Raw genomic sequence first — 25,706 nt, forward strand, 5'->3', positions numbered from 1 at the left:
GTGTCAGTTTGGAATTTTTTTCATACAAGTACCGTTACCTCTACCCGTACCGCTACCGCATACCCTCCGGTGTGGCCAAGCCTTTAAGACATCCCGCTAATTTAGCGTCATATTATAAATTTGTCACTGAACTCTTTCAACCAAGTTTGATAACGCTGTTTACAAAAAAAAACACCAAGTTTCAATTTTGACACAAATATAACCTCAAAAACAAAAAAAATCCCATATCAAAACAAAAATACAAATTTTTTAATAATTTATTTGAATCAAAACATAAAATAATGTCAATTTGTAAATAAAACTCAAGGAATATTATAAAATGCAAACAAGTAAATAATTCATCAAACTTTTTTTCATTTATATTTTCTAAATAAATATTAAATTTTCATAGAGAAAACCATCAAAAAATGCTGACTATTTTAAATCCATTTCTTGAATTTATTAATTTCACGAAAAATGCAATCCACTATATTCTCGTTGTTAGCTTCCTTATTGGCAAGGGAATGTTTGCCATTATTGAACAAATATTCACAATTTGTGGAGTGATTGTTCAAGGAATCGGCATTGTTTTGGAAGAATTATGGTTGTTTGTGGGGGAACTCAATTTGATTGTAAACGAAATGTTTACTTACATCGAGAATTCAACCAATCGAGGAGTTGCTGGGGTGCTGGAAGGATTGTCATTGTTTTTTACAGAAATTGGAAGATTCCTTACAAATGGCAAATTGCATTCCAAACTTTTAGCGTCGGCTGTTGGCAAATGGGTTAGTAATTTCTTTGAAATTATCTGCGGAGGACTCTTGCTAATAGCCGACTCAGTTTGGTTTGCATTGACATTCATTCCAAAGACTTTGTTTGAAGTTGTCATTGTTATGGGAGATTTGATAACATTTGGAATTGGTGGAACTTGGAAGTTAATGTTGCGATTTGCCCAGAACGTCATTGATGAGCTCTTTAGATATACAATAGCTTTGGTTGTAATAGCTTTAGCTATTAGAAATCGAAGGCGTATTTATAGAGCTAGCAGACGATGGACTATTCGGATTGTCCGGACTACTTTAAATGTAAGAAATAACAAACTTTGGAATAGACCGAGAGCTGGGAGCAGCTTTCTTGCGCGAGAGGTAATCGATTTATATTAATATTACAAGGTCTATTTATATCGATAACAAACTTGTTAGTCTGCCGGCTTGTAACTGTGCCGATTCTGAGAAAAATTGCAATAACAGTGCAGTTTTTACTTCCTACTATAGGTACAAAAGGGCAATTCTAGGATTCGTAAAAAAATCGAACTCGAGATAACAATCAGACATGACATTACGATGATAGAGAATGCTAAAAAAGTGGGTCCCTCAATTCCGTCTGTCTTTCTCTATCTCGAGCTGTAGCCCAAAAAACTAATCCTTTCTTTTCTTTTTCGGTGAAATAAAAAAAAGTTAAAAGGTAATTGTTCCCAAAAATAACTTATAAGTCCGATTATCCTAAATCCGGCCGTTGTTTCCTATTTTCGTCCATCAAGTGTCCCATCTCCAGCCATTGACTTTATTAGGTCAAGCTTAAATAAATTGAATGTTTTTTATTTAAATTTTTGTTTTTTAAGAATTTAAAACAGTTTTGTATATTTATAAGTAATAATAGCTGTGTTTTATTTTCCTCGTGATCCAGATCAGATCATTGATTTATTTGCGAAACAATAACAAAACAAAATCCTGCTTTTGTTGTAAAGCTAATAAAAACAATGATCTGATCCGGATCACGAGGAAAATAAAACACAGCTAATATTAAATGATTCAAAAATGTATTTTTTTTTGTTATCATTTTTTAAACTTTTATCAATAAAAGAATGCCGAATACAGAAAACGCTTGAATTTCAAAGCTTTTTTTTTTTGTTCTATCTCCGGCCAAAACTAACAAAATTAACATCTTTTCCTATTTAAAACCTATTTTATTAATTTTGAAGAATAATATATACCTGATAAGAAAAACAACATTTCAAAGCATTAACTCGGAAGTCTTTAACGATTTTGATTAAAAACATATGTACATATATTGTGGCAAATAAAGTCCTACTTTTGAAATAAAAAAAAAGAACCATTATTAACGGTACCTGCCATAGAACCGTTTTCTTGATTTCTGACTTTCTCATAAACGACTTAGCCGATTTCAGTGAAAATTTTTGTATAGAAGCGCCTAAATAGTCTTTATATTGAAATGTCTAAAATTTTTCAAAATTTTCAATTTTGGATCAAAAAAAAAATTCAAAATTTTTGTTTGTAAAACCAATTTTTTGAAACGATTACTTTGATTTATTATTAATAAATCTTTTATTGTTGAGGGGTCAAAAATGTATAAGGTTAGAAAATAAATTTCTCTGTAAACCAACTAATAAAAAACTTTAGTTTATCCTTTGCAATCATTTGTTGTTACCACTGCACTGAGTTACCAATAAAACACGGCTAATATTTTCTTAAAATAAGCATACCAATTCTAAACTGCAGTTTGAAAACATATATCATTCAAAATGGTGTTTTCGTTGTTAAAAAAAAAAAAAAAAAAACAATTTTTAATCTGCAAAAAAATTTGCAATTCTTTTAAAATCAATAACAAAATTGAATTACATTTTTTTGTTTTACATAATGAACGCTATAAGAAACTTAAACATTCGAAGCAGCTTTAAGCATAAGAGCAAGTACGTGCGACCCAGTGTTGCATTTTATTTTATATAACTATGACACAAAAAAAAAAGTGGAGGATTATTTTACGTGATAACGTCATAAAAAAACAGGTTGCATGCTGTTTTTAAAAGAAAAATGATTTAAAAATTGTTTTTTTGTCAACTTTTCTGTTAAAAAATGTATAAGATAATGAATCTCATAGTAAAGTACAAAGACAAAACGTCACCATCGACAGCCATTACTTCGAGTTGAGTTAGTAAAGGACTTCGTCTACCTAGGCTCCGCTATAAACACGGACAACAACATCAGCGCTGAAATTAAACGGAGAATTACTCTTGCCAACCGCTGCTACTTTGGTTTGAGAAGGCAATTGACCAGCAAAGCCCTCTCTCGAGCAACTAAGGTGTCCCTATACAAGACCCTTATCATCCCAGTCCTGCTATATGTTGCAGAAGCATGGACTTTAACGAAGGCGGATGAAAACATCTTGGATTGTTTCGAGAGACAAGTTCTTCGTGCGATTTTGGTCCCGTGTGTATTGATGGTGATTGGAGAAGAAGATACAACAACGAGCTTTACGGCTTGTACAAGGACGCTAACCTAGCCAAGAGAGTGAAGGTGCAGCGCCTGAGATGGCTAGGTCACGTGGAACGCATGGACAACAATGCTCCGGCCCGGAAAGTTTTCGACTCCAACCCAGAGGGACGGCGCAGTAGAGGAAGACCTCGTCTGAGGTGGCGCAAACAAGTGGAAGGGGACCTCAATCAACTTGGCGTGCGCAACTCGAAGCAGCGAGCTAAGGATAGAGCTTGTTGGTTGAGGCCCAAATCCACAACGGATTGTAGCCGCCTTACGGCGCTGGTCACCCGAAGTAAGCAAAGTAGTAAAGTACTTAAGCTAAAGATTAAGACCTTATATCTGTATGTTTGATAGAAAAACGGAATGACTTTTTGAATTAAATCATAATTTACAAGAAAAAGCTAAACAAAATTATACCTTTTTTTCTTTTCTAGTCAAATCAATTTTTGTATATAAAAAAACTTACAAAAAAATTAAAGCTTAATATTTTTTCTAAAGAATAAAACTATACTTAAACAATGCGCAAAAGGTATACAAATAATTTATTAAAAATAAATATTTTTTATTGAAAAAGTGAAAAACTCACTTTCATCACTCAAAAATCCATTTTTTTTTTTTATAATATAATAACCTATAATAAATTTAATACCACCACCACCTAAAAGCCTATTGTTTCAGCAAAATATTCACATCAATCATGTCTGAAAAACATCTAAAAAAAGAGCTAGAATTTTTTTCACCAAATCAATTTTCATAAAAAAAAAGCATGTTTTTCAATTAAAGATTGTGTAGCTTGTATATATGTGATGAGTTATTTGACCAAGTGATTACTTAATTAGAGATGATGAGAACAAAATTGGAATTTTCTCAAACATATCTAATGTAGCATGTAGTGAATGTACCGTTATGTGCAATATATCAAATTAATGATAATATTAACAGCATGCACAATAAAGTTAAATAAAATTTGTATCTGTTCTAGATCAAAAGATATTACGTGTAAAAAAAAGAACATCATTTTACCGTTATTTCAAATATGTGAATACAAAATTTATTAAAATTGTATACATTTATAGTCTTGCTTATTATATCTATCTACAGCATAAATTTCATTATTTAAGATAAAAATAAAAACGGCTAAAAATTGCCAAAAAACTTGGGGCAAAAAACTCCCGTTATTCAGTAAAAAATCATTTTAAAAATCCACATACATTTATATAATATTGTCCTATAAGTTTTAGATTTTTTGAAAGCTCCAAACACAGAAATTAAAAAAAAAAATCCGTGTGAGAATCATATTTTTGTTTTCATTATCTTTCGAATATCATTTTTTTTTTCAAATTGTCGATAAAAGGTCCCCTACCTGTAAGTATATGTATGTATAAGTTTAAAAAAAGACCGTTTATAACTTGTTCTTGAAATTTTCTAGAATTTTTTCAATACCTTTGTCAATCTTACATAAATTTATCTATCGATTTAAAAAAAATTAAACTTTTAACTACGTCGCCTTTGGAAAATATCCACTTTTTGCAATTTGGTTTAACCCCTTTATACCCTATTTAATGATTAAATTTTTTAAAATCCTCTATTAATATTCAACTTTAGGTTATTGGCTTTCAAATATTCTATAGAAGATTGTTGGGTCCATGTAATGGTTTATTTATTGCACTTTTTCTCAGAATCAGCATAGATACAAGCCAGCTGACTTACATGTTTGTTATCGATATGAATGGACCTCCTTGTAATATTAATATAAACCGGTTACATCTCGCGCAAGAAATCTGCTACCGGCTCTTAGACTAGAAAGTTTTTATACTCAATATTTTATTCTATTTCAGTGGATTTTGAAGATCTATCGCTTCCTTTTTGTCCTCCAACCTCCGCGGCCATTACCAGCTCAAAATCGTATTAAACCACGATCTCCAATAAACAACACATCGCCACTTAATAAAAGCAACGAATCCAATTGCTGTGTTGTTTGCCGTGATCGTCCAAAATGTGTCTTACTCCTGCCATGCAAACATCTTTGCATGTGTGAAGAATGTGCAGAATTTATAGCCGCAATGCGGCAAGCATTCTGTCCATTATGTCGAAGTACTGTTCATAAACAATTGTCCGTCTATGTTTAGAATAATCAACCAAAGGAAGCTACCTACACAAATTCGACCAAAAAGTCTGAACTGAACTTTTCTACTTTTTGTACCTCCAGCCAAGTGCGTATTTTTTTTTTTTTTTTCATATTTTTAGTTTTATTTTTCATGTATTTATCTTGTAAACAAATACAAATTGATCATTTTTTACTTGAAAATATTTTTTAACTACTAGAGGTAATGATTTTTCAATAGCAGCTTTAGGATCCAAGAATAGAGAAAGTCAGCTAAAAATACAGCGGTTAAGATGGCTAGGGCATGTGCAGCTCATAAATACCGACTCACCAGCCCTACAAGTCCTCGTATCCAAAAGCTATGGATAACGTGCAGAAGAAGACTTACAGCCCTATTCTGCTATCCATCGGGGGGGAAAAATAGCTAAATATTCACCAATTACCATTCTGCTATTCATCGGGGGGAATCCAAACTCACGTCGGTAATATCGGTAATGTTGTTAAGTATTCCACTAATCACGTGAATGAACTTGCTCCATACATTTGCAATCCGCATAAAAAATGTTGCGGATCTGTCACTTTTGTTGTAAAAATAAATTCACCATCGTTGAAATTAAGCAAAATGCCACTTTTCATAAATTTTTAATTATTTCTTAAAATTTAATCGGCTGTTTTTATTTTTTCTATACAAATAAACACAAACAAATTTTTTTTTTTTCCTTTCAATTTACTTCGTCGCCATTTTTTTTTTTAATTTGACGTTCACCTGGACGTCAAATTGAGGGATGATAATGCAGTTTACCCGATGGATAGCAGAATGGCAAGGTAGAGTTAAAGTGAACCGAATGTGTGAATCGGATCTGAGATTCACGGGAACAGCAGAATAGGGCTGTTAATCTTAGTTGGCGCGTTGAAGTGGAGAAAAACAATTGTGTTACCGCTCCTCAAAAGTTTAACTGATTAACGCCGGTATACAATAAAGTAGTCATCCCAGGGCATCCTCCAATCCGATATGCCATCCTAGTAGGTTTAGGGCCCCACGTTGGGCCCCATTTTAAATGGAGCCATAGAAGCGAAGAGATTAGAACAGGCTAAGTTGAGAAAAATTAGGGTTTGGGGACTGGGGCACTTCAAAACGGATTTCCGAAAAGTTTAAATTGGTAAGGGAAAACTGTTACATATGTGGTCGCCATGCTAGTTTAGCACGACTTATTCGTGTTTTAATAATTTAAATAATTTAAAGGAACGGCATTGTCGCCAAATTTTGAAATGAGAAACATCCTATTATAAACATCTTTCAAGAATAAGGCGAAAGTTTTCAAATCAGTTCCGTTTAAAAATTTATTGTTTACATAACAATTGATAGGGTTCTTTTTCGGAAACATGAAAATCGATGTGATGCAAAAATGGGACATAAATTATGCTCATGCAATGAAATATGAAAGCGGTCTTCTTTTCATTAAAGCTTATGTAAGGAGCAGAGTTGGTTAAAACTTCCATTGTAAAGTGTTGCGTTAGTCCTAAGAGTTCATATCTTGCTTGAAAGATTAATGATATTTCCCTGTAACTCAAGGAATCTTGGATGTATATTTATTTATTCAAACTTAATTTTTCCACATTAAAGTCAAGCTTCGGATTCGCTAACCATTTCTGCCGTTAAAGAATTATTTCGGCTCTGGCTCCTGGCAGACCTTACAAAAATGTAGACTGGATTTGTTGGTGTTAATAAGGAGGTATCCCATTTGTAGAAATACTCCGGCAGTCAGACGGTTAATCATCAATTGAAGAACTTCAGGTGATCCTGCTAGTAACACCAGATAATCGACATACAGTAACAAAAATCAAAAATCTGAATTCCTCCTGAAAGGTAAGATACCATGTAGTTTATGAAGAGTTAGAACAAGAGCGCACTGAGCAGACACCAATTTGGAGCATTTTGAGTAATGAGCGCGATCCCACAGCTGCTTGTGAGTTGAGATAGAATTCTTTTAAAGTCCGAATAAATTAAGTAGATAAACCACCTTCCGAGAGCTTATAAAAAAGAGCGTTCCTATTCACCAAGTCAAAAGCTGATTTGAAATCAACAAAAAACGAAGAATGAGAAAAAAAGGTCAATGAATGAAAAGAAAACCTCGGCCGTCAGCTCCTGCAACTTAAATGGACTTAAGTTTGGATATAACTTCCTAAAAAATCGTCCAGGTCGGGGGTACATAATAATTGTTGGCTTTCATTGTCTTATGATTGGTTTTTGAGTAAAGTTGGATTCGTCCATTTTAGGGATTGCAGAAATGATTTTGTCAAATCGCTTGCGACTCTACTACATTATTAAATTTTTAGGGCAGCCGAAGCCATACAAATGCTATACAAAAATAAAATAAATTAATTCATAAAACGCAGGTAAAATATTTTCAAAATTTTACTAATTTGAAAGGATTTATAAATACAACTATAAATATCATAAAAATATTTATGATTCGTTTAAGATAAAAATCTTAATAAAGAAGAAAAAACGTAAACAAAGAATAATTTTCATCTATCGTTTTGACTAAAATTTAGTGGACTTTACCCACTATTGGTTATGCCTCCACTCCCAAAATTTGCTGTGGGCTCTTAGACTATTGTGAATTTTAATTCAATTTGAAACTGAAAAATCTTAATATTTAAAGTCTTCCCAAGATAAACACAAGCCTTTAACAAAGACTCCAAATACTTCATCCAAAAACCTTTGAAATAAAAAAACTCATAAATCTTAAAAAAAAATCATTGAATACCTTTTTTAATGAATAATTATTTATTTCTCGTATATAATAATAATAATAGACTAATCGCAAATATTGATAACAATGTGTAACACATAATGAACACAATGCACTGAAAAAAAAAGATAAAAAATAAGAAAAAAAAGAATAATAATAACCAACCAAACTGTCTAGCTCTTCGCAAAAATTACCACGTAAACATTTAAAAATTCATTCGACGACGACGTCACTGCTCTGCTAATTATAAAGATTCTCTTTCTCTGTTTTTTTTTGTGATAGATTTTTTTCGTTGAATGGAACAAGTTAGTGTAGAAAGAAGAACTGTCTATTGTGGGTTAACTTAGGGTTGCGGTGGTTGTCTAGAAGGATCATTGGCACCAGGTTGTTGTAGATTAGCAAACCCTGAAGCAGCCGCTTGAAACAGATTCACCAAATTCTCTGGATCGCCACCTTCTGTGGCAGCGGTCATTGATTCAAACAGGCTCATCAATCTAGGATCATTTCGATTAATTTGCATATTTGAAACAATATCACGAAGTGCTGGATTCGATAAGACAGCTCCAATAGCTTCCGACAATTGTGGACCCAAATTAAATGCTGGGTCAGCAGATGTCGCTACTGGCCTTTGATTCTTAGCCACTTCCAAGTTTGTTCGATAATCTTGATTATCTGGCTCTAATTCAATAGCTTTCGAATAAGCAGCTTGAGCATCATCAAACTTGCCCAAATTCGAATATGCAATTCCCATTCGTCCATAAGCTTTTCCATAACTTGGATTGTAAACGAGAGCTGATTTACAATCTCTAACAGCTCTTTCATTCTCACCCAATCGAATTGAAGCTGCAGCACGATTGCAATAAAATATTGGATTCTTTGGATCGAATGTTAGAGCTCGATTATATTGAATTAGAGCTTCATGGTATTTACCTTCTTTCATTAAACGATTACCTTCATTTTTAATTTGTTCCGCCATCTCGAGAGATTTTGGATTGCGTTCAATGAAGAGAGATTGAAACATTTCAAAGAGATCGATTTCATTTTCGGTTAAAGATGGTGTTGGTGCTGCTGTTGACCCAGATGGGGTAGCTTCAGCAACCGGCTCGGCTTGAGCTTCTTCTTCTTCATTAATATCGAATGCTGCTTGCAGACATTGGACAGCCACTTCCAAACTTTCCAAGGCGTCAGCGGCTAGAAGTTGGCCTTCGACTTGTGTTTTCAGATAGCCGATAAATGATTTGACGAATAGTTTTTGCACGGGATCAGACATGGTTGATTGGTTTTGATTTTTTTTGTGTGTCTGGATTTTTGTGAAAGAATTGCTGGTAGCCTAATTTTTTTTTTTTAGTAGGCAAAATCCACAAAAATGTGTGTTCTCGTCAGTGGAAGTGACAAAGTGATAAAAAAAATGCCATTTGACGTTTTCATACATATTTGATAGGTTTGTTTGATTTTGGTTTTGGCATAATGAAATAAGCATGTTCATTTTGATGGTGTTTTTATTTAGTTCTGTTACTAAATTCATTAGGCGCGTCCTACAAAGAAAAAATCTCTAAAGGCTCAAAAGGTGCGTCCTATCCATGGTATAAAAAGAGAAGGTATGATCATTAGAAAAACTCAGTATCGAGAAAAACTTATGGTTACTTAAGGTTTTGACAGCCCAGCCCATTGAAATTGTTGTTATAAACAAATTTGTCTTATAAATTGTTGTTGCTTTTGACTTTGCCAAATGCCAAACGTCAAAACCTTACTACCCCATTTTGTAAGATGGCGGCTCTAATGATAATACCTTGTCTTTTTATACCATGCGTCCTATCAAGTGAGATCTCTGAGGGCTCAGAGATTTTTTAATTGAGACAAAAAATCTCAGCTGAGCGCTCACTTTTTCTTCGGAAATTTCTGAGGCGAAAATTTTTTGGATTCATTTTTTATTTTTTTCTCTTTCTTTAATTTTATTTTTTATATTGTTTTGAAGTTTGTTTTTTGGTGGTGTGTTGTTATAAAAGTGCTAAAAACATGATAAATTCAATGAAAATTTGAAGAAAATGTTATTATTTCTTCACGAAATAGGTAACATATTTTGAAATAGTTTTTTTTCACCATTTAATATTTAAAGAAAAAATGCAATTGTGTGAAGTTGCAGGTTGCAGTTGAAGTGTTGGATTTGAAAAAGAATTGGATTTATGTGAGAAACTTGTCCCACAAAATTATTTTGATCTCTTTCAAAATGACATTGAGCTTATAGTTCCCAGGGCCTAATGTCATTTTGAAAGAGCAAAATAATTTTGTGGGACAAGTTTCTCACATGAAATCAATTTTTCTAACACTTCAACTGCAACTTCACACAACTGCATTTCTTCAAATATACAATTGTAAACAAAATTATCTGAAATTAAATTTATAGCCTGTTTTATAACCAGTTTTCACAAGAGCTCAAATAAGATAATTACGCAAATTATCTCATTTCGAATGTCAAATTAAATAGAAAAAAAAATTGAAATCTGAACAGATCATGCCCCATGTGGGTCATGCTCCATGAACCACATGGGACATGACCCACGTGGGGCATGACCAACATGGGGCATGACCCACGTGGGGCATGACCCACGTGGGGCATGACCTGCGTGGGGCATGACCCACGTGGGGCATGACCAACATGGGGCATGACCCACGTGGGGCATGACCCACATGGGGCATGAACCACATGGGGCATGACCCACATAGGGCATGACTCACTTGGGGCCTGACCCACGTGGGGCATGACCCACGTGGGGCATGACCCACATGGGGCATGACCTGCGTGGGGCATGACCCACGTGGGGCATGACCAACATGGGACATGACCCACGTGGGGCATGACCCACATGGAACATGACCCACGTGGGGCATGACCCACATGGGACATGACCCACGTGGGGCATGACCCACATGGGACATGACCCACGTGGGGCATGACCCACATGGGACATGACAGACATGGGGCATGACCCACGTGGGGCATGACCCACATGTGGCATGACCCACATGGGGCATGACCCACGTGGGGCATGACCCACATGGGACATGACCCACATGGGGCATGACCCACATGGGGCATGACCCACGTGGGGCATGACCCACATGGGGCATGACCCACGTGGGGCATGACCCACATGGGGCATGACCCACATGGGGCATGACCCACATGGGGCATGACCCACATGGGGCATGACCCACATGGGACATGACCCACGTGGGGCATGACCCACATGGGACATGACCCACGTGGGGCATGACCCACATGGGACATGACCCACGTGGGGCATGACCCACATGGGACATGACCAACGTGGGGCATGACCCACATGGGGCATGACCCACATGGGGCATGACCCACATGGGGCATGACCCACGTGGGGCATGACCCACATGGGACATGACCCACATGGGGCATGACCCACATGGGGCATGACCCACGTACGGCATGACCCACATGGGACATGACCCACATGGGACATGACCCACATGGGGCATGACCCACATGGGGCATGACCCACGTGGGACATGACCCACATGGGGCATGACCCACGTGGGACATGACCCACATGGGACATGACCCACGTGGGGCATGACCCACATGGGACATGACCCACGTGGGGCATGACCCACATGGGGCATGACCCACGTGGGGCATGACCCACATGGGGCATGACCCACATGGGGCATGACCCACGTGGGGCATGACCCACATGGGACATGACCTACATGGGGCATGACATGGGGCATGACCCACGTGGGGCATGACCCACATGGGGCATGACCCACATGGGGCATGACCCACGTGGGACATGACCCACATGGGACATGACCCACATGGGGCATGACCCACGTGGGGCATGACCCACGTGGGACATGACCCACATGGGGCATGACCCGCGTGGGGCATGACCCACATGGGGTATGACCCACATGGGGCATGACCCACATGGGGCATGACCCACATGTGGCATGACCCACATGGGACATGACCCACGTGGGGCATGACCCACATGGGACATGACCCACATGGGGCATGACCCACATGGGGCATGACCCACATGGGGCATGACCCACGTGGGACATGACCCACATGGGGCATGACCCGCGTGGGGCATGACCCACATGGGGTATGACCCACATGGGGCATGACCCACATGGGGCATGACCCACATGTGGCATGACCCACATGGGACATGACCCACGTGGGGCATGACCCACATGGGACATGACCCACGTGGGGCATGACCCACATGGGGCATGACCCACGTGGGGCATGACCCACATGGGGCATGACCCACATGGGGCATGACCCACGTGGGGCATGACCCACATGGGACATGACCTACATGGGGCATGACATGGGGCATGACCCACGTGGGGCATGACCCACATGGGGCATGACCCACATGGGGCATGACCCACGTGGGACATGACCCACATGGGACATGACCCACATGGGGCATGACCCACGTGGGGCATGACCCACATGGGACATGACCCACATGGGGCATGACCCACGTGGGGCATGACCCATATGGGGCATGACCCACATGGGGCAAGACCCAAGTGGGGCATGACCCACATGGGACATGACCCACATGGGGCATGACCCACGTAGGGCATGACCCACGTGGGGCATGACCCACATGGGGCATGACCCACGTGGGGCATGACCCACATGGGGCATGACCCACGTGGGGCATGACCCACATGGGACATGACCCACATGGGGCATGACCCACATGGGGCATGACCCACGTGGGGCATGACCCACGTAGGAAATGACCCGCGTGGGGCATGACCCACATGGGGCATGACCCACGTGGGGCATGACCCACATGGGGCAAGACCCACATGGGACATGACCCACATGGGACATGACCCACATGGGGCATGACCCACGTGGGAAATGACGCACATGGGAAATGACCCTACGTGGGTCATGCCCCATGTGGGTCATGCCCCACGTGGGTCATGTCCCATGTGGGTCATGTCCCATGTGGGTCATGCCCCACGTGGGTCATGTCCCATGTTGGTCATGACCAACGTGGGGCCTGACCCATGTAGGGCATGACCAACGTCTGGCATGACCCACGTGGGGCATGACCAACGTGTCCCATGTCCCATGTGGGTCATGCCCCATGTGGGTCATGCCCCACGTGGGTCATGTCCCATGTGGGTCATGTCCCATGTGGGTCATGCCCCACGTGGGTCATGTCCCATGTTGGTCATGACCAACGTGGGGCCTGACCCATGTAGGGCATGACCAACGTCTGGCATGACCCACATGGGACATGACCCGCGTGGGGCACGACCCACGTGGGGCATGATCCACATGGGGCATGACCAACGTGGGGCACGACCCACGTGGGACATGACCCACATGGGGCAAGACCCACGTGGGGCATGACCCACATGGGGCATGACCCACATGGGGCATGACCCACATGGGACATGGGACACGTTGGTCATGCCCCACGTGGGTCATGCCAGACGTTGGTCATGCCCTACATGGGTCAGGCCCCATGTGGGTCGTGTCGCATGTGGGTCATGTCCCATGTGGGTCGTGGCCCACATGGGTCATGCCCCATGTGGTTCATGCCCCATGTGGGTCATTCCCCACGTTTGTCATGTCCCTTGTGGGTCATGCCCCACGTGGGTCATGTGGGTCATGCCCCATGTGGGTCATGCCCCACGCGGGTCATGTCCCATGTGGGTCATGTCCCACGTGGGTCGTGCCCCACGTTGGTCATGCCCCATGTGGATCATGCCCCACGTGGGTCGTGCCCCACGCGGGTCATGTCCCATGTGGGTCATGTCCCACGTGGGTCGTGCCCCACGCGGGTCATGTCCCATGTGGGTCATGTCCCACGTGGGTAGTGCCCCACGTTGGTCATGCCCCATGTGGGTCATGCCCCATGTGGGTCATGCCCCATGTGGGTCATTCCCCACGTTTGTCATGCCCCTTGTGGGTCATGCCCCACGTGGGTCATGTGGGTCATGCCCCATGTGAGTCATGCCCCATGTTGGTCATGCCCCATGTGGGTCATTGCCCATGTGGGTCATGCCCCATGTGGTTCATGCCCCATGTGGGTCATGCCCCATGTTGGTCATCCCCCATACAAGACCGTGTATTACATTTTTTCAACCAAACAGTTGAGTGACTAAAAGTTGAATGTGCGCGACTATCCTTAGAGGTTCTTCTTTTTTAGTTGTGAACAGAATCCTGTTTATTTTTTGTTCAGGGCGTTCAGAGCCTCAAAATGTGTATATATTTTTGTTCATAAATCGTTCAGAGCTCGAATTTCGAGCTCCGAAAAAAAGACCGAACATTCTGAGTAAAACCTGAACGCTTTATACGTCAATGAAAAATAAAAATAAATGTAAATCAAAACTAAAATGGTGGCTGAAGCTTTCGGCCCCGGCGCAGTTAGTAAGTTTTGATAATAAATTACTTCAAACTGTGTTATTTAAAACATAATTTTTGTTTTTTATTTAGTTTGAAAGCTATGAATTGACAAATTTCATTTGGTAACAATTTGTTCTCGAATCTGCTTCAAGAACAATTTAACGAGCTCAGAAAACGTTCAGTTCAGAGAATATTCAGAGCGTGCTCAGACTTTGTTAAGAGCTTTCTTCAGAACTAAAAAAGAAAAACGTCTATATATACATATTTTTTTTTGTTTTTTCAAATTAAATTGAATTTTTTATTTTTTTCGCTTTCACTTTCCAAGTATTTTAAAAGGGTCTATCTTAATTTTGTTTTATTTTTTTTCCTTGTCACAATTGTGCTTCGAACATTATTATTGTCAGCGCAAAATTAAGTGGAGACTTTTTCTTTACAGTGCACAGTGCGTCGAGTGTATGGGGGATGTGGACAAAAATCAGAATATAAAAAATTTGTGTTTCTTTGAATAAGAAAACCTTCAGAAACACTATTTATGGTATATTTCATCAAAGTAATGATAAATTTCACAAAAAAAAATAATAGCATTTAAATAATATCGAATGAGAGCCAACTCTGCAGGCAAAATGAGAAAATTGTCCAAAAAATGACAAAAGTGCAATTAAATTCCCCGATATTTTGGAACAAAATATATTGAAAGGCGCTTTAGCATCCACAGCTTTTTGTTTTACTTAAAACAAACTCATAAAGCACCTTTATATTTGAAAATTTTACAATTTAAGCCAATTTTACAAAAAAGTCCTTATTTTTTAGTTCTGAAAATGAGTCTACAAAAATGTAATTATTTTGAAGCTGAGCAAGTATGAGCAAAAAAGATGAGCATGATAAGAAAGTAGAAATAAAGGGGAACCTTGCGGCATACAAGATTCTGCTACAGCTTGCTACAGTCTGATATAAATTTAGATTTTGAGTCACAAAAAACAGACTTTAGGTTATATTTTTTAAATACTAATTTCACTTTACAAAACAAATAGACATACACACCTGATCTACAGATATTCATTTTGATAATTAACAACAAAAAAGTCAAAAACATTAATTTGTTTTCACTTAAAAAAAAATTGATAAACATCAATTTGAACCTTAGCTTGAATAATCAAAATATCATGAAAAACACCAGTTATCTTTTTGAATCTTATATTTAAGCAGTGAAAAACTGTGTTTTATTATTGCTGAATATAAGCCCTACATGTGAAGCACCGCCCCACTAACAAATTTGCTCCTATAAAGCCTTACAGGTGTTAATGTAGCTCCTGTTAAGCTTTATAGAAGGGATAATGTTTGTTGGGCGGTTTTCATCATAATATAATAGATTTGATTTTTTTATTTTTGTCCACTGATCAACGCACTGTGCAGCGGTTACAAATATTTAAATTTTGCGTGAGAACTGCGTACTACTTGGAAAAATATTTAAGACAAAATCTGTTTCGAGAAAAAATTTGTATGAGATCTGGGCTTAAATTGTTGCTAAGGTCGAACCAAATGAAATGTGCTGCAAACTCCCCCCTTCATTACCAAACTGCTTAAAAATATTCAAATCAAACAGATCTTCTTTTGATAGTTTCTTTTCTTCTTGACATTCGTAAAACAAGTTTTTTTTTTCAAACGATTTTTGTTGTTGGTTTTGTGTGTTTTCTGTTTCAAAATCCAAATTCCATTTGTTTCATATCCATTTCATTCCTATGGTTCAAGTCTAAACTCAATACAAAAAAAAAAATAAAAGTAAATAAATCAACATTTTTTTTCATCAATTCTCTTTTGAATTGATGTTCTTTGTATTCCATAAATTCTACATTTTCTTTCAGTGTTGGTATTCTTCTCGCAGATGCAGGGCGTGGGTGTGCGTACGAGCAACAAATGTTCTTCAAAAAAGTTCACTTTTAAAAACAAATCCACTTCCATCTTTTATTATTGTTTACTCTTTTAATGTTTAGGAAAAGTGTTAATTTAAGTTAACCATCAAGTGAAAGTCTTCAAAGCAAATTATCACCCAAAAACCCAACCCAACAAAGTTATTCGTTTAAATTGTGCAAGCACCTTGAAACAAAGAGTAGCTCAAAGCTTCTTCTGATTGCTTCCAAAACAAAAAACCCATTTATCTTCCCCAGTTCCTCTTAACCAGTGTAGTTAGTAAAAAATCCCAGTTATGGTTCGTCTAACTAGAAAGGAACGTCAGGACAAAGTTGAGCTTCTGGCCAGCATAAACAAAGTGAATGCAAACGATGACAACGAAGCCACAGACAACGGTAAGTTGTGTCTTTCCTTGCATTTCCCTGATTTTTTGTGTATATTTTAAACTTTTTTACGTAATCAATAAGTTATTGGGTCAATCGATGGAGGAGGAATCATTGACCAAGAGATCTTTGTTGGAGTGTGTTTTCTCACAATTCACTTGGCTCATCATTTCGATTTATCTCGAGAAAAAACAAACTTCAATTTTTCCAAAAATACACAAATTGTTCACATATTTAAGTTATATTTATTTTGTTGGCCTATTTCCATAATGAATTAGCTCCTCCTTTCTCCTGTGTCCACTCCAGGGGATTGTTTTTGCATAAAAATAAAAATCCGCATTAGGGTGGGTCAAAAAATCGAATATTTTTTTTTACTTGCGATATAGGTACTTTATATCAAGTTATGCATTCGTACAAAAAAAAGTTGAGATAACAATCTCAGACATGAAATTGCCATGATAGTGAATGCCAAAAAAGTGGGTCCCGGGAGTCCGTCTGTCTGTATACAAAGCTACAGCCAAAAACGGATGGACCGATTAATGTCAAACTTGGTATGTAGCGTTATACTATGTTTCCACATACCCTAAATCCGAGATTTAGCAAAGTAGATTTAGAATAAATTTCGAGATTTATTCTAAATTAATGTCGTTTTCGATTGGCTCTCCGGAAGCGTCCGGAATCATTCAGAAGCCTTCTGAAAGTGTTTTATTCGCACTATTATGACAGACAGAACGCTTCTGAAAATAAAAATTCTCTTCTTGATTTCAAAACAGAATTCACTCAAAATCACTAATATTTAAATAAGTAAACGTCAAACCAAATTTTCTAGTAGAAAAGCAAAAAATTTTTATTTGATTATTCACCAATACAGATATAAAATTTCAGAATTGAGTGGAAGCGATTTAAACTGTTTTATTGGATTTCAAAATGAGTGAATCCTTGAGTTATTCCAATCGAAAACGACATTAGTTAGCTAAATCTCGATTTTAGAGTAGGTGGAAACGTAGTATTATTTGGAGACACTCCAGAGGGGTTTTGGAATTCATTTTTTTGGACCAAAAATAACGGTATTTACCATATACTGATTTTAGTACATTTAAATTTTATCAAAAACGGCTCCAACGATTTTGTTGAAAAAATTCATAATTCAACTGTTTTTTTTATCAGATTTTTTCCGAAACTATGAATTCGATTTGAACGAAACTTTTTGTAAAAAAAAGCATTCATATAATTTTAATAATAAGCCAAACATAAAAAATTTGAAAAAAAAAATAATTTTTGGATTTAAAAAAAATTTTAATTTTTGTTTGAAAAATCAAATTTTCGAAAACCAAACATTATTTTTTTTTTTTTAATTTTGGTTTTACATAAATTGATTAATGATTTCTAAAAAATGGCACGTCCATTTTAGTTTAAAACTTTTTTCCCAAAAAGGTAGGTAGGTAGGTAGAGATGGCGGTGCTTGATGACACAATTAGCGCAAAATGCGCCGTTTTGATACCAAAACTCATGAAACCTGTGAGTGATTAATGGATTTATTTAAATTAATTTTAAATTGGTTTTAAAAAGGTGAAAAACAAGTGTTAGGCAGTCCTAAATCCACTTTGCTGTATTGAGGAACGAGATCAAGTCTTTGATCTTTGATTCTGAGATGTTATCTATGACATTAAAGAATTTACTCCCAAAAAAACTATTTATAAAAATTTAGTTTAAAAAAAAACGACTGTAACGATTTTGAAATTTTAATAATAGAAATGAAATTGCATACTTGTCTTAGAGGGCAATTTAATTTAAGATGTTTTTTTTGTTTTTTTAACCTACAATAAATTAAAGTAAAGTAAAATAAAGTAAAAAAAAATCGATTTTCAGATTTTTATTGGACTACTGTCTGAAGTCCAATAAAAATCTGAAAATCGATTTTTTTTACTTTATTTTATTTATTTTTTCCTTTCGTTTTGTCCTATCGCTATAGCTCTAGTGTATCCCCTTTCGTTAGAAATGATTCGGTAGAAAGGGTTTAAGTCAAAAAATTTTAAAATTGTGTGGTACTAAAGGCGTAAGTTGACTCAACTCCGTTGTTTTTTGCATTAAGTTTTAATTTTCAAAAAAAAATAAAAATTGATCCTAAGGTGTTTAGTCAAGTGGAAGACAGAAAAAGAAGAGCCGTTTTTCTACAGCTCAAAAAGAATAAATTCTCACATTTGGTAATTAATCACATTGATATTTCCAACTTACTTTAACTTTGTTATCAACATAAACAAAGATTTTTCTTGACTTAACTTAAATGACTCTTAGGTGTTGTTAAAAAGTCAACACATTTTTTTTTTAAGAATTTAAATTTTCTGGTCAATAGCATATGGATATTAGAATTATTTCATAGATAATAATTCTGCATCATTACTTTTTCAACTTAATAATATTCAGTTTTACAAACAAAAATTGAAATTTCAATTTCATTTTTCTCAAAATTACCTTTTCTGACTTAAACCCTTTGTACCTGGTGCAAAAAATATAAAAAGTCCTAAAAATTCTAACAACTTGAACCCTAAGATCGTCGTGCATATCATTTTGGTTTTATAATCCGAAAAATCGATTGCTAGGCACCTCTAGAACATTCTCACCAAATATACCTCCGCTTCGCAGTTTTTCATGTTTACACCAATCTCATATTTTAAAAAAATCATTTTTTTATCAATCTAATTTTTTGCAAATTTCTATTATCATCTTGTAGAAAATCAAACGCTCTACAGTCTAAAAAAAGATCGTATACAATTTTTTCGTCCTTGGTGTTAAATCGATTGCTTTAATCGTTTTGAAGATATTCGTATCCAAACCCCAATGCCCACTGATTTCAATAGTTTTTTTATGAGCAGTGTTAATTGTGATTTGGACATGAATATCTTCAAAACAGTTAAAGCAATCGATTTAACACCACACATTTTTTTTGTAGAACGTTTAAGCCCCTACAAGAATACATCTTACGAATTTGATAATAATGACTTTTCAATGAATTAGAATTTTTAAAAAGTAAAAATGCTTTTGAACAACTTTCCAATGGTTTGATTAATGAAAAAAAGTATACAAGTCCTTTTTTTATTATAATTGTTCAATTTGTTACAAAATTAAGAAAAACAAAACGAATTCCCAATAATTTTCCCAAAGTTTCGGCCTCGAAACGGTTAGATAAAATATGAGTATGTAAAAAAATTAAAAAAAAGATTTTTTTTCAATATGAGATTGATGTAAAAATGGAAAACTGCGAAGCGGAGGATCTTCCCATTTTTATAAAGAGCTCATATTTGGTAAGTGTTCTAGAGGGTGTCTAGCAATCATTTTTTTTAGCATAAAACAAAAAAAGAATACTCGATTTTTTGACCCACCCTAATCCGCACAATGATTTTGTGTGAATCACGAACCAAGAATCACTGTTTTTTATTTTTTTGTTTTTTTGTGTGTATTTTTTTTAGATGGATACAAACACTGCGCAGATTATGGTTCGGATTTCTCGGAGACGGACGAAATATTTCTACAAGGTTTGCTATTTAGTAATCCTTCGACGCCACTCAAGGACAAGGTAAGTTCTATTGTTGTTCTATAAAGTTGAAGGGTTGTTTGTGGTTTATTTGTTGTTTGACCGAGTATAGGTAAACAGGAATCCTATTGTTCAAATAAATGAGTTGTTAACAGCTGGAGTTCAGTGGGTTATTAGTTTTTTCTTTTTTTGCTAAATTAAATTATTTGTTTAGTTTATAAGGAAATTATGACTGCTGAGTGAGAGATGGGAGTCACGAAAATAAAGAATTCTTTTGTTAAGTTTGAACTGTTTAGGGTGATTGTACGCACCTACCTTCTTAACGCCTGCGACTTCCTTAGGTTTTGGTTTCGTGTTACAAAAATATTGTGGGTTTTTTGTATTCGGATACTTACTCGTATAGAGCATATAAATAATGTATGCCGTTACTTGGTCTGGTATGGGGTCACATTTCAAATTGTGTGTAGGTGTTTCAGTATGGTATTTAAAATACATGTAGGTAATAACGGGTTAAGATTATTCGTATGTATCGTTGCACAAAGTGTAACTTATATTGAGTGAAATGAGCTGGTTGCATATATACATAGCACCTATGTATCCAGTTCATAATTAGATGCATTGCAATAGTATATATATTTCTTTGGACTTCAATTCAGATATAAGATTATTGCATGATTGGATTTCGAAATAATAAAATATTTGTAGCATGAAATAAAATAAATATACTCGTATGATTAATAAATCAGTGGATATATTGTATTAGGGTGTTCTAGACTCCTAGTAGCCCCAATTTTGTTTATACGATAGAGTATTGGTCAAAAATCGCCTATTGCTTTCGATACATATCTGTAGGTATCTGTTAATCCTAGAAAAACAAAATGCATTATTAGTGGCAGGAACCTGCGAACTTATGTATGTATATTAGACTGATTCAAAAAATTTTTGTTTTGTTTTTGTTCAAAGCATTGTTGAAAATATTGTTGGAAATGACGACAAAAAAATACTGTAAAAGTTTCAGCCCTTAATGTTAACATTTAGTACCGCCGCATCGCAATTTTCTATTTCCCATACGATTTGTATGGGAAAGATTGTGTATTTGCGTTTAGAATTTTGTATCTTTTTAATGGTTCATCCAAAAGGCTTGACAAAATCATTTTCTTTTATAAAATTGTCCGCTCTACAAAAAAGCTCTTATTAATTTTTTTGATTTACCCCCGCGTTTCGAAGTTATTCAACTTTAAAATATAAAAAGTAATTTTTTCTCATTTTTTTCCGATTTTTTGACGAAATTATTATGTTTTTAAAAAAATTTGGCAAAATTTTCGAATATTTGTATTCTATGTTGTGTTTTGGTTTCACAGATTCTTTTATATAACTCACAAACCCCTAAAACTATCATATTATATTTCTTCAATAAATTCGAATTATTCATTTTTTCAACTAAAAATTATTTTAATTAATTTTTCGCGTCCGTTTTTTTTTAATTTCATAAATGCAATCTTGTAGAGCGTTCAATTTTATACAAGAAAATGATTAAATCTAGCCTTTTTGATGAACCATTAAAAAGATACAAAATTCTAAACACAAATACACAATCTTTCCCATACAAATCGTATGGGAAATTGAAAATTGCGATGCGGCGGTACTAAATGTTAACATTAAGGGCTGAAACTTTTACAGTATTTTTTTGTCGTCATTTCCAACAATATTTTCAACAATGCTTTGAACAAAAGAAAAAAAAAATTTTTTTTGAATCAGTCTAATGTATATGGAATGAAAAAACATAAAATTGTGATTCCCGAGAGTCCATCTGTTTGCCTGTTTAAGGAGCTAAATTTAAACAGATGAACCGATTAACGTCAAACTTGGTATTTAGCATTTTTTTAGATTCTTCAGAGAGGTTTTTGGAATAAATTTTGTATGACTTAAAATTAATGTATACCTCCCATTTACCAATACACAATACAAATTTTTTGCGGGGTGTTGCTCTGAAATAAAAGTAGAAATTGAGTTTTTATAAAACTTAAAACTGTTAATTAATTTGCAGTGAAATGGCATATGAAATAAAAAATATTTTGATTAATTAATTGCTTCTTATTATTAGGCAATGTTGAATGTGAAAGAATAGTAAAAAACAAAAATCAATTATAAATGGAGGAGCAAAATACTGTTGCAAAGTAGGGATTTTCGAAATTTCACAAGAACTGAATTTAAACGAAAACCGTAATGATTTAGGATATACAAGTTACAAAATTCTGAGAGCCCTTAAGTTAGCTTATCAGCATATTTCGTATGATCCACTTTGGGACACCCTTGTATATGCGGCAATGCTGCTTTTAATTTTTTTTTTTCAAAAATTATTGGCACTGGGCTAGTAGTGAAACTTTTACATAGGTACTGTTTCAAAATCAGTGCAGCAAGTTCAACAAAAAGTGATCGGTCTCCGCACGAGTATTTTTTTGAGTGTAACAAAGTGTTGCAAACGTAAACTATAAACAAACAAAGATCAATAAATTTATTAACTGCTTTGATTTAGAAGCTTTTTTTAAAATACATTTCTTTTAGCAATAGTAATGTGCATTTGAATTTTATCTTTTAAGAAATAAAAACAAGAACTTAAATATTTTTTCAAATTAAAGGTAGGTACAATCAAATAATTTAGCATTGCAAAGAAGATGATCTATCAGTGTATTCCATATTTCCAATCAATATAATCTTAAAAAAAAATAAAATGCACGACTGGGTCGCACGTACTTGCTCTTGTAGTTCAAAGCATCTTTATCTTAAATATCTATTGGAAATTTAAGATTTTGTGAAGAAAAAAAAATAAAAACAAAAACAAAATCGAAAGTTAAAAAAATTCAATTTTTTAAAAATTTTTTGAAAAACTTTTTTTTTTTAATTTTTTTTTTACATTTTACACTTCAATACCTATGATGTCTGTAAATTTTGAAAAAATTGACTTATGCTTTGATGAAATATATGGACTTAAAAAACATGTCAATTTTTGAAAAACGGCAACGCCATATTTCCGCTCTTGGCATTTTTTGAGAAAAACTAAAAACGCAGTTTTGTTGGAATCAATAAGAGTACTGCGCACACCAAATTTAAACGAAATCGTTAGAGCCGTTTTCGAGAAATTTGAAATACCTCGAAAACGTTATATGGGAGATATGCGTTAAATTGGAGATATTAAAAAAATAAAAAAAACGGACCTAGGGAATTACGTAAAAATCATCTGTACCAAGTTTCAAGCAAATCCATCCACCCGTTTAGGCCCTAGCTCGATGTACAGATGGACGCACAGACGCACACACGCACAGACCGACGGACGGCATGACGAAAACCACTTTTTTGATCTTCTCCATCATCGTAATGTTGGTTTTGATTAAAACCTCGATTTTTTTTTCTACACGAAACCAATACTTGCCCTATAGAGCAAGTAAAAATGTATTGAATAAAGTTGATTTTTTTCAAATTTGATTAATTAAACACATTACAACTACAACAAACTCTGTGTTCAACAGACTATGACCTACTTAATGCCAAAGCGAGAATTTTATTTTTCATATATGTACATAAATCGATAGCTGTAATAATAATAAATGATGATCTAGCGTTAATATATTTTGGGATCTTTGAAGCAGATGCTCTTTGTTTAGTTTCTTCTTTTTTTATTTTTCAAATTCAATTAATGCTACAAAAAAAAACTTCCACATTCAAAATTAATATTGCACAAGAGCTATTAGTTTTATTTGAATGTCGTCGTTTTCGCTTGGCTACTCATCATTAAAATTGAATTCAATTACGAATCATCAGAAGGAACTCAAAAACCACTTACATGGGGTTCTCATGTCGAGAAATGTACGAGTATGACAAAGTCAACACACTACAAGACAATATCTGTAACATAGACTACACTAGCTTCGCAACAACTAGTTTGTTTTGTTTTTGTTCTCTCCGTCATAGTTCCAGACAATTTCGTTTAATTGCCATTTCGGATTATTATTATTGGTTAAGTACATAAAGGTCAAAGCAGTTAATTCGGATGGAATCTTGAGTCAATAAATGAAGATTTTTGATTCAAGCAGTGATCTTTAAGGGCAATTATAGGTTAGTTGTCACTTGATTAACAAAGTACATCATCATTCATTGTGCGAAGGGGTAGTGATCAATGTGGATCAATTAACTCAATGCTCAACATTAATCGAGGTCAGGAACGAATTATTGCATGTTGACATTTATGGTGTATAGGTCATTTTGCTTTGTTTCTATTTCAATTACATTTTGCACTATTTATTTTATTTTAACAAAAAAAAAAAATGGATACTACGTAGAAGATTATTGTTCTAATAGAAAAAAAATAAAAACAAAACAGCGAGCATGAAAGATTAATTTATTGATAGCAAAAGCACGTGAATATTAACCACAAAAAAAAAAATACGATCCCACAATAGGTTTTACATATTTATATGTAAATTGAACTCATCAAATGCAAAAAATGGCAGTTGCAAATTTAAGCGATGAATCATTGCAAATGTGTTTATTGAATACAACTAATTTTTGCTTGCAGGTGAACGGAAGGAAGGTATTTCACGATATTAGTATTCAATGTACGATTGTAATCCAATAAAATATGCATGTGCAGTACTGTAGCTTCGAATCATCATAGAATTTTTAAATAGATAAAGTAATAAATTACTATCGACGGATCAATCGGTGGTTCCCTTAACTATCCTAACCCTTTGTTTTGAAATTGTAAATTAACAAAAAATGGTAATAAACAATATGAGTATGCAACTAAATATCAACAGTGAATTATACATATTCATAAATTATGTTTTGTTTTTCAAAATTTATACGTTTATTATTTTATTAGTATTGAATATGATTCAATTTAATTCAATTGATGAAATTGATCGTATAGCCCAGGGAAATTAGTAATTTAAATCGCATTTTTCGCGGGACAAAATTTTTTTCATGGAATGTGTTCGGGTGGTTGTCCTTATCATAAAAGTCAATTTGTTGGGATAATTGGAGGTTGGGAACAACCGCCATCTTGGAAAAGAGATTGGTTTCGTTTTTGTTGAATAGCTCCAATGTTATTCATTTTAACAAAAAATGGCAAAGGTAAGACTTATTAACAATAAAATTATCTAATAAATGATATACAAAACAATTCCGGGAGTTGATTAAATAAAATTTTATAGTTTGTCAAAGTGCGGGTTTGTATCGCAAGGTTGGGACAAATTGACATTTGTTCATATATCTGACGAACTTTCGATTTGTTTGGATAATTCTTCAAGAATGAATTATAGTACTTATAATTACCTATAAAATGA

At 35.6% G+C, this 25,706-nt stretch overlaps 3 protein-coding genes across 4 annotated transcripts in view; 2 read left to right on the forward strand and 1 right to left on the reverse strand.

Annotated features, from left to right (window-relative positions):
• The first annotated feature begins 211 nt into the window (after positions 1-211).
• On the forward strand, positions 212-5,507 carry LOC129905540 (uncharacterized). Its single transcript, XM_055981015.1, has 3 exons — positions 212-329; positions 392-1,064; positions 5,093-5,507. Exons 2-3 carry the CDS (start codon positions 408-410, stop codon positions 5,381-5,383), a joined length of 948 nt encoding a protein of 315 aa, XP_055836990.1. The 5' UTR covers positions 212-329; positions 392-407; the 3' UTR covers positions 5,384-5,507.
• Positions 5,508-8,126: 2,619 nt separating this feature from the next.
• Positions 8,127-9,522, reverse strand: LOC129906447 (small glutamine-rich tetratricopeptide repeat-containing protein beta). The gene has a single exon (XM_055982229.1). It carries the CDS (start codon positions 9,382-9,384, stop codon positions 8,458-8,460), a length of 927 nt encoding a protein of 308 aa, XP_055838204.1. The 5' UTR covers positions 9,385-9,522; the 3' UTR covers positions 8,127-8,457.
• Positions 9,523-16,392: 6,870 nt separating this feature from the next.
• The window catches only part of LOC129918902 (protein PALS2), a 34,217-nt gene continuing 24,903 nt past the window's right edge, over positions 16,393-25,706 (forward strand). For both annotated transcript variants that reach the window (XM_055999664.1, XM_055999671.1), the window contains exons 1-2: positions 16,393-16,844; positions 20,300-20,406. In XM_055999664.1, the coding sequence (XP_055855639.1) occupies positions 16,745-16,844; positions 20,300-20,406 (207 nt within the window). In that variant the 5' untranslated portion in view covers positions 16,393-16,744. The remainder of the gene's footprint in view (positions 16,845-20,299; positions 20,407-25,706) is intronic.

Source organism: Episyrphus balteatus, chromosome 1 (assembly GCF_945859705.1).
Source record: "Episyrphus balteatus chromosome 1, idEpiBalt1.1, whole genome shotgun sequence".
NCBI lineage: Eukaryota > Metazoa > Arthropoda > Insecta > Diptera > Syrphidae > Episyrphus > Episyrphus balteatus.